Genomic DNA, 13,494 nt, shown 5'->3' with positions numbered 1-13,494 from the left:
ATACAGATCCAATTTTATTGGATACTATTGATTTAGAGTCTGATTGGGTTGTGGAGGAAGCCCCTGATTTGAGTTGGCTTGATGAAGAGACTGAGGATCTCTCTAGTTTTCCATCTCAAATGGAGACTCCAAATACACCTGCCTCACAGTTGCTTCAGCCTTCTGATGTTAGCACTAGCTCCGCGAGGGCTTATTGTAGGCGTAGTCGTCCTTGAGTGATGAGACACAAGATTATTATGAGACAATCATTTATCATTTATGACATATGTATTTGAATTTTGAGCTCGCTGACATTTTTTATTTTAATTATGGAATCATGAGTCCTTTTCTTATTCAGTGTCTAAATGTTTTGCTTACAAAAATTGAATATGTTATGTTGTACTTTTATATATATGAAATGATGTGATGAATTATTGCATATATTGTGGTTTTTATAACTTATAGGGATTGGAATTGTCATCAGTTTATATTTTGTGCTTAAAATTTACCACATTTTAAGTTCTTTTTTGTATTTTGACGAGTCTTATACGAGTCTTATAAGGGTCGTTCCCGAGTCTTATACGAGTAGACGAGTCGATGCCTCGCCGAATCTTATACGAGTACGAGTCGTGCAACATTGGTTTTACCTATATGTTCAGATGTTATTTTTAGGCACTGTTGCAATCCTCACTAGGGGAGACCATATTCTGGACAGTTTTTCTAGAAATTTTGACATCTGTAAACCAATTACCCTGGAGTGCTGGTCACAGCATGAAATGACTAATTTTTTTTATATAATATCAAATAGAGTAGCAGCTAGTCTACAAAAATAATATCCACAGAATGGAACCAATGTGGTTATTACCCAATTCAAGATATTGGTCATAACAGAGATGCCTTTTTAGCCAAATATAACTTCTATTATAGTGAGAAAACAACTGTACTTAGGATATAAGCTCACATTCATGTAGAAAATTTAAAATTATTGACTCTTTTATATTTTCCTTATTCTATAGTTATAATATTTGGTGTGCATTATAAATATTTAGACTCACCTTTATATACTGAACATGTCTTGATTCAACATGACCTCCATCTTTCAACTTCAGGAGCAAGTTCAGGAGTGACCACTTAGGACATTCGTTAACAATTACTAAGTCTAGATAGCCATCAGAGAACTGCAAAATAGTACATGAGAAATGAGTATTACACTGTTTTATAGATACAATATCAGTTTATATTTTTAATTATGACACAACAAACAGCTCATTAAATGTACAGTGTCTTTTGTCACTCTTTCTTTGGTTACTGATTGAAAGGACTATACTGTATCAACAATGTAGATAGAAGACAACACAGAAAATTCAATGCAGAAAGCTTAGCTACTTTCCATAGGAAAAGGAATATTTTGCTTCCTGAGATGGCATAAATATGTCAAAGCACAATCACATCCCAAGCAAAAAGAAGTTAATCCTTGACAACAAATCTAGAAAGAACATGAAACCACTTTTCTAAGCATAAACATGAAACTAATTAGGTGAGACCTCAACATAAAACAATTTTCATATATTGTTTTCCAATTGGCCTTGATCTTTTATTTCTTTCTAATATTTTAAATATGCATTCTTAGCATTCATGCCGAGAGGATCTTTGGCAGGAAATAGGCCGTAGTCAACTTGAACTTTTGTTGGACTAAATGGTCAACATTCATAACAAGGTGAGCATCATCAACAAATCTCAGGATCAAAATGACCAAGATCTCTAAATCACCAACCTTCCTACCACTTGGATGAGAACAAGTCTTTGTCAACTCAATCCATTATGTATTATATTTGTCATTTTGTATCTTTATATCTCACCTACCTTATTGAATTAAATTCCATAGGTGACTTGGTCAAAGATGATCACTCACCTAATTTTATACTTAATATTTGGGAGACAAGTCATAGCTTCCCACTCTTCACCAATTTTATATTCCAGCATATACATAATACAATATAGCGGTGCAGTGAATGCAATTTAACAATTTATCTCAAAATTGCAGCTTATGCGATTGTTCTCATTGTTAATTATTAGGGACTACATTAAAAATTATTAATTATTTTAATATCTCCTGATCTGTTTAGAATCTTTCCAAACCCTTTCTGGGTATTGGAGATCTCATGTGCTCCAAACTCTCCACCAAATTTCGTGGCTAGAGCACATCTGATGCTACCCCAAATCAACAGGCCCTAATCCTAAACACCCAACTGCCTCGCCATATGATGAAGGCCTTGGTGATCCCCAATGTGTCAACCTGATAATGAACCGGATCATCAGCTATCCCAACCGTACTCACTAAGTAATGGAGTGTCCCCGACATAAACTGAACCCCTGGTTCCCATAACCATACTAGAGGTACACAACTCCCACATCTCATGGGTTGTCGCTGCGTAGCACTACTCCTTGCTAGAGCCCATCTGGTCTTCATCTCTGACCCCTGTATGTATACCATAGGTGAACCCCAAGTATCACGAATCTGTCCCAAGCATGCCAATTTGCACTGCTCCTGCTAGACCATATAGTGAAATCTGCCCTCCAGAGGGCCACATTGGCACTTGTAGGGTGAACGTTGAGAGCCATGGGCCTCCACCATAACAAAGAGTACTTCATGGTGTTGAAAAATGTGTAACTAGGCTTGGTCTTCATAGGTATGAAATATATTCTTGTAAATTATAAAATGAATTATTATTATTGAAGCTGATTTGCTGGTGTCGAGATTGCGCAGAGCCTAGGAGCTCTAACCTTCAGTTTGTTGGGGTTTAGGAGGTTGTGGGTAAGTTGCAGAGTGGAGCTGGTGAGGTACTGTAGTCAGAACAGTACCTAACAGGGCAAGGCCAAGGTAGAGGGAGTTGTTGTCGAAGCAGATTTCTAGCCAAGGAATTCCAGATCAATGTTGTTGTTGCACAAATGATCAGAGAGGGGCAACTTGACATTGGCAAAAGGATTTCCAGGTGGGAAATCGAGACTCAGAGGGAGTCCAGAAGAGAACTTCTAGACGAGAAGTAGAGAGACTCAGTAGGAGTCGAACCGAGAACTTCCAGGTAGGAAGTAGAGAGACTCAGCAGGAGTCGAATAGAGAACTTCCAGACGAGAACTAGACTCAGCAGGAGTCGAACAGAGAACTTCTAGACGGGAAGTAGACTCAGCAGGAGTCGAACAGAGAACTTCCAGGCGGGAAGTAAAGAGACTCGGAGGAGTCGACAAGAAGAGCCAAGAGATGGCCATGAATGGACTGAGGGATCAGGACAGGTCGAATGAGGCATCCAACTATCATCTGGAAGCCCAGGATCCTGTCTGTTCTATGTGCCATGAGTGCTCATGTGCCACTTCAGAAGAAGTGGGGAGACATCGAGTTGTAGTCAGGAGGACTACAGGCGATGAGAGGAAGGATCCTCGAGGTACCCAGGACTACAGGCAATGAGAGGAAGGATCCTCGAGGTACCCATCCTCTTGGATTAGACCTTGCTACGGGAGCCCCTAAGAGGAGTCACAGTACTAGCGATGTCAATAGAGATGGATGAGGATGGAGTGGCAGAGAGAGCTACAATGCAGGATTCCCAGGACAGTGCGAGGCTAGCAGGCTGCAACAGTGCGAGAGGCACGGGAGTGTCGCACCAATGCAGGATGGCACAGAGAGGTGTGTAACGGTGCGAGATGCAGGGAGTTGTTGCAGTAGCGCAGAGGTCAAAGAGGGAGCACTTGTCGGCGACAGAGGGAGCTTCAGCATCAGGAGTGTCTCTAGCCTAACAAAGATGTCAAATTTGGGAGATTAGTTACTTACTTCTCAGTAACTGTGTTGCAGTGCAGCAGTTAGCAGTGGCGGTGCTATGGGCAGCATGATGAGAGGGGATGTAGTGCAGACGTAGCAGTCGTAGTGGCAGGGCCATGGGTAGCAGCACGGATGCAGAGGGAGTTGTCGTACAGATGCAATGGTGGCAGTGGTAAAGCCATGGGTGGCAGTACGGGATGTAGCAATACAGATGATGGGCAGCCAAGCCTAACATCAAGGACCGATGTCGGATGATCAGAGTAATACTCAGTGAGGAGTATTGCTAAAACACAGTCCTCGCTAAGTTGATTTGGGGTAGCATCAGATGCGCTCTAGCCACGAAATTTGGTGGAGAGATTAAGGCACATGAGATCTCCAATACCCAGAAAGGGTTTGGGCGGGTTATAAACAGTTTGGGAGACATTAAAATAAATAATATTTTTAATGGAATACTTAAGTCTAAACTTAGGGAAATTAAAATATTAATGTGAATTAATATAAAACTGTGTTAGAATGGTCCAAAAGTCGTGGATCAAGCCAGATCTAATCTTAGTCATTGTTTAGGGACTTAATCTCGGCTGTTGATCTATCAACAAGAAAAGTATAAGAGGAGGCTTGAGGGTCACTTGGAGAACACACCAAGAAATCAAGATTTCAACTTTCTAGGGTTGGGTTTGCTGAGAAAGTTGAGAGAGTGATCTGGAGTTGCAACTGAGGGGCAGTGAATACAGAAGTAGAGAGGCAGAGATATTGCCGGGAGGATCAGCGCAGCGATTAGGAAAGCTAACACAGAGGGCAAAAGCCAAAACTACCGGGAACAGTCTGAACTGCCAGGAACTGCCGGAACTGCCAGGAAAGCTGACATAGAGAGCAGAAGATGGAACTACCAAGAAAAGCCGAAACTGTCATGAACAGTCGGGAAAGCTGACGCAGAGGGTAGAAGCCGGAACTGTCGGGAACATCCGAAACTACCGTGAACTGTCGGGAAAGCTGACGCAGAGGGCAGAAGCCGGAACTGCCGGGAACAGCCAAAACTACCAGGAATTGCTGGAACAGCCGAGAAAGCTGGCGTAGAGGGCAGAAGCCGAAACTGCGGGAGAGCTAACGCTGGGGTTTCATGGGGCAGATTGGAGCTGTGGAGCTGCCGGAGTGTTTATCTAAGGTTTCAGAATATTTGCTTCCGAATAGAGAGGTGTTATTGCCGAGATTTTTCTCAGTTGGGTGAGCCAGATTTGGCACCCATATTGTATTCTGAAACTACTTAATAAATCAAACCCTCAAATAGTTGCACCGGTTTTCCCACATTGGGTTTTTCTGGGGACATTAGTCCAAAAACAACGGTGTCACTTGTGTGCTTGTTTCTATTTCCTTTAGTTGATGATCTGTAATGTGTTGAGCATGTATTTGTATTTATTTCCAGTATTTACATGGTAAATAACTTGTTAATTAACAAAACAAGTTGGTAGGAATAAATCAGTAAAGTGCATGAAGAGTTTCTAACGGGTCAGACTTAGAAATTCCAACACATTAAGATCAAACATGCGGCAGATGGAAGTATAGATAAGTATAAAGCAAGATTTGTGGCTAGGGGCTTCTCTCAACTTGAATGCATCGACTATGAAGAAACATTTGCTCTGACGGCAAGATATACAACAACTCAATCATTAGTCTCTTTGGTAGCATCGATGGGATGGAACATCCACCAAATGGATGTCAAGACTGCATTTCTGAATGGTACAATAGATGAAGAAGCCTATATAGCGCAACCCTTGGGATTCGAAGTTAGATAGGAAGGCATATGTTTGCACATTGAAGAAAGCATTATATGGCCTCAAGCAAGCACCAAGGGCATGGTATGCTAGAATGGATGCATACCTGCAAAGAATAGGCTTCACAAAAAATTTTGTTGATTCAAACCTTTATATTAAGGTTGTAGATGGAGAACCTGTAATCATTCTTCTATATGTAGGTGGTCTTGTCTTGACAGGTGTAGAAGGTCAAATTGAAGAATGTAAGAAGCAACTAACAGCAGAATTTGACATGAAAGATCTTGGGCTGATGCATTACTATTTGGGACTAGAAGTCTGGCAAGGACCCAATGAAGTTTACTTGGGTCAAGGAAAGTACGTGATCAAGATGCTAAAAAGGTTTGACATGATGGATTGCAAACCTATGACCACTCCGATGATCACAAACTTGAAAAGACTAGGGAGTTCAAAATCAAGCCCTGTGGATCCTTCCAAGTATAGGAAAATTATTTGTTCATTGATGTACTTGGTGAATACTCGACCAGACATATGCTTTGCAGTAAATGTTCTCAGTCAATTCCAAGTAGAGCTGAAGCATGATCATTGGCTAACAGTAAAACATATTTTGAGATATTTGCGAGGAACCATCCACTACTCTCTAAAGTATGATAGAAGGAATGATGTCCAACTGATTGGATATACAGATTCTGACTGGGGAGGCAGTGAGCAAGATGGAAGAAGCACTACAGGAGGATGTTTCAGTTTGGGATCCTCCATGGTCTCATGGATGAGCAGAAAGCAAGACAAAGTTGCTTTGAGTAGTGTTGAGGTTGAATATGTTGCAGCCTGTGAAGTAAGCAGAGAATCAATATGGTTGAGGAAGCTACTATCCAACCTATTTAGAGGAACGATGAACCCTATAGTGATACTTTGTGATAACACCAGTTGTATACGTTTGTCTGAAGATCCAATGTTTCATGGAAAGACAAAGCATATAAACAACAAGTATCACTATATTCGAGAGTTAGTGCAAAATGGAGTGTTGCAGCTACAATATATCTCCATTGATGAGCAAGTAGCTGACATATTGAAAAAATCACTTCCGAACAAGAAGTTTGCGTACTTGAGAGACAAGCTTGGTTTGGCTGATGTATCCTCCCTAATTGAGAGGGAGAGATAGACACAACATTCTTGTCTTCACTTGGGAAGAAAGAATAGAGGATTGGGTAACCATCAGGCATTCGATACTCTTTGCGAATGTGGTAGGGCAGTCAAGACAAGGGTTGTCGTGGACCGATATTCTTTGGGGACTAGCTATCCAAGATAAAGAATAGTCCAAAGAAGGTCATACCCCGTGAACACTCGGTTGGGGTATGTACCTTGAGAGACAATGACTATGGTGTCTATAAATCATTTGTCTCACCAGCATTGTGCTCTGATCGTGGGGATCAAGTTGTTAGTCAAGGCCTTGCTATGTGACAATGTTGGTTAAACATGATGCTAGACAAATGGGTTACCAATCCGCCTCTTTTTATGAGATCTCTTCAGACTGAGAATGACCATGTACCTCTTATGAATACCTCCCTAGTTAAGAGGGAGTGTTGAAAAATGTATAACTAGGTTCGGTCTTCATAAGTATAAAATGTCTTCTTGTAAATTATAAAATGAAAAGAAACTATTATTATTGGAGCATGGGTTTCATTCTCAAGTTCTTTTATTTTATAGGTCAAGCACCCATTGAGTGCTTCTAGGGCTTGTCCTAGGTCTAAGAGTCATTGTCATATATTGAAGACCCTATGGGCACATTGAATCTTGTAAAGAAAAAATTGTCTTTGTCTTTAAAGTGTCGAAATGCCCTCCAAGATCAAGTCAGCCTACATGAAGGGCCACGTCTACCCTTGAAGCGCCCTATAAATAGAGAGGAACTTGTCCTCCATTATAATTATCTCACTCATCACTCATTCTATGCGAAGAGGATAGAAGAAGTCGAAGAAGAAGGACGAAGGAGAGGTCAAAGAAAATTCGAAGTGCTTGGGCTAGTTCTCTCTCCCATGTGCAAGTCGAAGCTAGGGTTTTTCTGCGCAAGGGTTATCTTTGGTTCGATCTTGGAAGGAGAGAAAATAAGTCAAGCGGAGGTCGCTTAGGGTGTCTCACTAGCCCCAGTCACAAAGAAAGGCAAGTGAAGGGAAGAAGAGGCCATACGAAGAAGATCAAAGTCCACACGAGGGGCAGCAACAGTTGTCGGGGGACAAAACTTTGGATCTGTAGTAGGAGGTCGAAGGAGGCCAAGTGGAACTTGATCTTGGAGGGTATTTGTCTGAGTCACTAGGTCATGGTATTCGTCAATTGAAGGATCTATAAGAAGAGAAGAGATTTAAGGGTTTTCCCCTCAAGAGGAGGGGTTTTGGCCCTAGCTTGCAACCTATAATTGTGTCACTATTCTTATTGTTTTGGTAGTTGTTTGATGTATTTCACATTATAATAATAAGGATCAAAGATAATAAGAGAAAAGGTAACACAAACAGTTATTAAGTTAAAGAGAATTAACACATTCATTGCCCTATTGAATTCTCAACATATGGATCACCAGCACCACTCGTTCACTGCTCATGTTCCACCTTTTGGATGAGGATGATGCACCTAGTTCACCATGCCCAGTCGACTCCACACATGTACCATACACTTGGTAGATGTTCCAGGGTCCATAGGATGTCTCCCGCAGTAGAGGGAGAGATTTTGTCATCATCCTAGCCCTTACAAATGGTCTACAAGCATTTCCGATCCACTTGGACACTCATGAGGATATCCTTGTGCCTGCACACCCACTTGGGAGCACCACAGGTTCTTGCATGGAAAATAAGGTTCCAACCCTTTGTCCACTATGTTTGGAGCACAATTTTACATCATGGCACCCCTAGGACTTCATTAGGCCTCCTCAAAGGCCCAACAACTCACTATATTGATCATTCTGTCCTCTTGAGAGGCTTATTCTTGTTTTATTGAGCTATTTTGGTGGGCTTGTCACCAAAAGTATTGTTATTATGCACATTATTTTATTTTAGGGCCATTATTAGTCCAAATTAGGCCATTTGAATCCCTTAGAGGATAGAAGCGAGATGATTTATTTTCATCATCATCTCTTGGGTTGGATTAGTATCTCTTATGAGATTTTCGCACTTTTTGCTGGGATGAATTTTTGGAGCTTTTCTTGATGCACTATGGTGTTTGGATTTCGCTATTGTCTTTGAAGCTTCTCTAACGCAAAGTTGATAAATGGATATACTCTCCCTCATGTAAGTTGAAATTTTGATGCTATTCTTGTTATCATACTGGTTAACTGCATGTATATTGTTATCTTTATTCTTGTATGGGTTAAATGTAATGTGAAATTCTTTTGGGACCTTGAATACGTGTTTAAATGTGTGCGTTGACCTTTGAGGAATTGGGTGAATGTTCCTAAAGGCACCTCTTAGGTTAAAGACCTCGAAACTGCCTCCTTCGCAAATTTGAAGTATAAATCTCTATTGATCTAATCGCTACCCTTGGAGAGGCTAGCACAAATCAATCAGGGCTCCTTAGCTCACGAAATTTCATGATCTATTTGTATCTTGACTCCATTAAGCCCAACAATAAGGCATTGATCCTCGTATCCCTTCGGTGGTCAAAATAACATTTCTTTTCTTCATTTCTTCCAAATCTAGGCCTAAACCCCATAAGGTCTCCTAGGGTATCACACGAAATCATTTGTATCCATCCAAAACCCTTGAAAATTGGTCCACTACTGCGTTGTAGTTTTCTTAAGAGGTCCTAAAAATTTCAAGCAATTCCGACGGTGGAATCCCAAGATATAGCAAGCCCTAGCCAAAAGGCCATTTCTTGCCCTAGGTTGATTTCAAGTTAGTGACCTCATTAGGATCATTGCATCCAGATCTCAAAAGAAAACGTGTCCTTTGATCCTCTTCTCTTCCCTAATTAGGTCAAGCCCCTCTTTGGTTGATCAACTCCATACCCTTGACCTAATTTTAGGTCCACTTGGTCTTGCGTGGTCCCGCAACTTTACAACTCCAACTCCGAAGAGATAACATAAAGACCAAGTCTCCATAAGGATTTCTAGGACTAGGAATCATCTTTACAAGAGACATTCCCAAACCCTAGCGTCGAGAATCCTCTTAGCCCTTCATAGACAGCCTATCACCTTGCATTCCAAGCAAGAAAGCCACACAATTGAGTATCTTATACGAATAGGCCTTGGGAATCACCCTTTATCCTCTCATTGACACATCCATTATTGTGATTCCTCTTATATCGGGTCTCCTACCATTGGTGAAAGTTGAAATGTATGCTCATGCGTGTGGCTTCTTAACCTTGCTTTGGAACCCACATCACCTTGAGGTTCTAGCTCTTGTTTGTTGTTCACGTGTAAGCCCATCACCCACTACATCATATGCATCATGAGTTGGCCCTGTCTCAACTCCTCAGGAGTTCCTCCAAAATTTGATCCTAGCCCCCTCACCTAGGTTGCTCAAGACCCTCTTGGTTCCCCATGTGCTCTATGAAATTATCCAACTCAGTATTTGAAAATGGGTCTTCCCTCCTTCTCTACCACGTCCTCTACCTCTTCCCCTGCCTCAGCCCCTCTGGAAAACAACTCCTTGGTACCTGGGTCGCATTAGCTTCTTTTATCTCCCCACACTAGCCAAGAACATGCTCTGATACCATTGTAATATTCCTAATGGAAATATTAAGCGTATAACAGAAGCATGCACTAGACAACAGTAGAGAAAATAAGCACAAACATAGTATACAAGTCACCACACAAAAACTAGAACCACGAGTTGAATGGAGTACATATAGCATGGAATAGGTGCACTTGGGCTTGCATAAGAAAGTTGAAGCAAAACCTAGGTGATAGAAATGTCCCCAAGAGATGGAACCCTCTGCTCCACATCCCTCTACGCAGGCCCAGGAAATTGCAGCTGCAGCTACACTAAGAATGATAAGAATGTCCCTCTGTAGTGCCCAGAACTCCCTGAAATTGCAGTTGTAGCTTCTCCAAAAATTACTCAGCAAAACCCAAAATGAAAATGGCTCAACTCCCAAGCAACTGTTGACCCACAAAATAGTGTCAATTGCCCAGTGAGACAGGCCATACACACTTTTAGAAAATAGTTGTAAGTGCCCCCCAATTCCACCAAGAAACCTTCTCAAACTCCCAGAAATCTCTCTCCAAAATATCCCTTCCAACTCCAGCCCTCCTCACAGCAAAATTCTCTTCCTTCAAGCCCCCGCAAATTTGTCTAGAATGGCCCCTATGCAAGTCCTAAAGCCACAAATTCCACCTATAGAATTTCCCCACTTTCTAGCTATGCAACCACCCAAAATCTCCAGCGAACCACTAGGCCAATATGCCATTGAAAGCTCAGAATTTCTCCTCCTCAAATGTAGCTCCTCCAAATGGTGCGAATTTCTCTAACTGCGTCCTTCACTGACTAGACTGGTTGTTCAAACTTCTGCCATAGCTCGAGAAGTAGCTTGCTAAAGGTGAATGAAGCTCCCCTAGGGATGGCACTCAAAGTCCATCGAAGGTAGAGTGGAGATTTCTGTATGGAATCCCCTTGTGTTGAACAACATTGTGTTGTCTTGGCTAAGTAGCTTAAGAGAACTTTAGTTCAATTGTCAATTTGTCAAAAGCCACAAAATGAGAGCCTCACCTCTTATTTATAGTTTGTTTCTCTCTTGGTCCTTGTGGGCTCCACCCCATCGAACCTCCTCTCTCCTCTAAGTCGAATTTCTCCAAGGGGTGCGTATTCGCTTGGATTGGCCCCCACTATCCATCAAATTTCCCTTTTTCCACCCATCTTTTCTAAGTTTTGGCACCAAAATTGTATTCATCCCAAAATTGCAAAATTGTAAATCTCCCTTAGCTGATTTTAATGAGAAGGAACATTACATATGAAGATCAAACATAGCTACAAAATTCAACATTCCCTCTTAGCTAGGGAGGTATTCATAATGACTATCCATAAGTTGTTGAATTGAGACTTCTGTGATCCATAACAGTTATAAGAAGAGCTTTGGCGTAAATCACATATAGAAAGACCTTTGTCGACGTGTTTCGAACCAACAAGTGTGGTTCATCGTCAGGACAAGTTGAAGAAACAGATCCAGCTTAGCATGTTAAATAGTCTGAGCAGAGACTCCAACGGCTACTTTTGACCTTAGGAACCAGGTCAAAATATTATTCATTAATTTAATATTATTATTATTTTTAATATTAATACAAAAAATATTTTTAATGGTTAGTTTTAAAAAATTAATTATTAATTATTAATATATATATATATTAAAGTTAAAAAAAAAAAAAAAAATATACTTTTAGAGGTTAGTTTAAGAAGATAATTTACTTATTTATTTAAATTATTTAATAATATACTACATATATAATAATATGTTGTTAAGGACGAGAATAATTTCAAGTAATTTATTAATTTATTTATTAATAATCATATATATATATATAAAAAGTTAGGGTTAAAAAATATAAATAAATAATTTAAATGGTTAGTTCTCAATTTGAAAATTTTCTCTTCGAAAAGATTATAACAATTCATGATTAGATATCATTTTTGGGATTCAACTGCGTTAAGTAAGTCATTCAAACGTATGACCATTTCCATGAGAGGTAGTCGTAACTAACTAATTTCTCATGATTTTTGAATAGTTCACTTAGCACTCATTGCATCGGGTGATGCTCACAGGGGTGAAGAAGTGGGATTGAAACTAGTGAAATGTGGAGAACGAATCACATAGCATCAATCATCACTTCCGGGGCTTGCACCCGGTAACCAGGACTTCCCAGGAGGTCACCCATCCCAGAACTCCTCTGGCTCAAGCGCGCTTAACTGTGGAGTTTTTCCCCACAATCAAGCCCACTTAGCTTGCTACCCCATTTGCAAAACCTTAGCAAGTATTGTGCCTCATGAACCATTCAAGTAGAGATCCCTTGACTCTTTTTGAATTTAAGTATGGGGGATTTACGCAGTGCATTATATTAGATATCATTTTTGGGATATCATGATTAGCATTAGCATCATTCAATTACCATAATCCTGGTCAACAATTGTGACACGTGGTAAATCATCAGCATAAGCATCATCCAATTATCATAATCTTGGTCAACAACTATGACACATGGTAAATCATCAGCATCAAGAAGTTACCATAATTTTGGTCAATATCTCTAACCTATGGTTAATCCTCACCATAATCCTGGTCGATACTCCTGAGGCATAGTACATCATTAGTATCAACTAGTCACCACAATGAAAGTCTATCTGACACATCGTATACAGACTAGTCTTGGCTCACAATCATTCCGATCAATATCTTTGACACATGGTGAATCTCCAAAGGCCACACTCTACCTGAGTAATTCCAAGACTAATGCTAAATGTGCTCACTCAACCTCTCTGGAGAGCTTTGAGCCTGATGTTGAAAGGCACCCACTCAACTAAGTGATTTTGGGCCTCTAGGACCATTCTTCCTAATTCTAGTCGATATACTTGATACAAGAAGAATGATTGTCCTCTGTTGGACCAATCTCCCTAATTCCAGTTATACTTGACACGGGGAGAATGTTTGTCCCTGCTGCTATCACTCTGGACCATTTTCCCTGGTCCTAGTCAACCTAACCTAGGGAGAATCATTGTCCTAGATGTTGTAATTTCATCACTCACTCTTGCTGAGAGAGACGTGTTCAAGCATTCCAAGCTTATCCTCGAAGTATAGAGACTTCATCCAGGGACAGAAGCTTTGTTAGCAATCTGCTTAACTGTAGAATAGTACTGAAGCCACACTACTTCCTTCTGTACCATGTCTCATTACTAGATCTCACTGTGCTTTGACCTGTCATCATACTCGTCACCTACACCTGATCAGAACAATCTTGCAAGTAGC

General features: G+C 40.6%; 1 protein-coding gene across 2 annotated transcripts in view; it reads right to left on the bottom strand.

Annotated features, from left to right (window-relative positions):
• LOC149208703 (sphingosine kinase 2-like) overlaps positions 1 to 13,494 on the bottom strand; it is a 181,794-nt gene that overhangs the window by 68,153 nt on the left and 100,147 nt on the right. Inside the window, exon 9 of one of the 2 annotated variants that reach the window (XM_089396155.1) lies at positions 1,035 to 1,157. The exons of the other annotated variant lie outside the window; for it this stretch is intronic. Within the exon in view, the coding sequence (XP_089252281.1) occupies positions 1,035 to 1,157 (123 nt within the window). The remainder of the gene's footprint in view (positions 1 to 1,034; positions 1,158 to 13,494) is intronic. 2 annotated transcript variants of the gene reach the window in all.

Source organism: Pinus tabuliformis, chromosome 1_2 (assembly GCF_031772625.1).
Source record: "Pinus tabuliformis cultivar Carrire ecotype Pingquan chromosome 1_2, CPIR1, whole genome shotgun sequence".
Classification (NCBI taxonomy): Eukaryota; Viridiplantae; Streptophyta; class Pinopsida; order Pinales; family Pinaceae; genus Pinus; species Pinus tabuliformis.
Note: the sequence above shows the minus strand (reverse complement) of the source record. Positions and strands in the feature narration are given on the sequence as shown.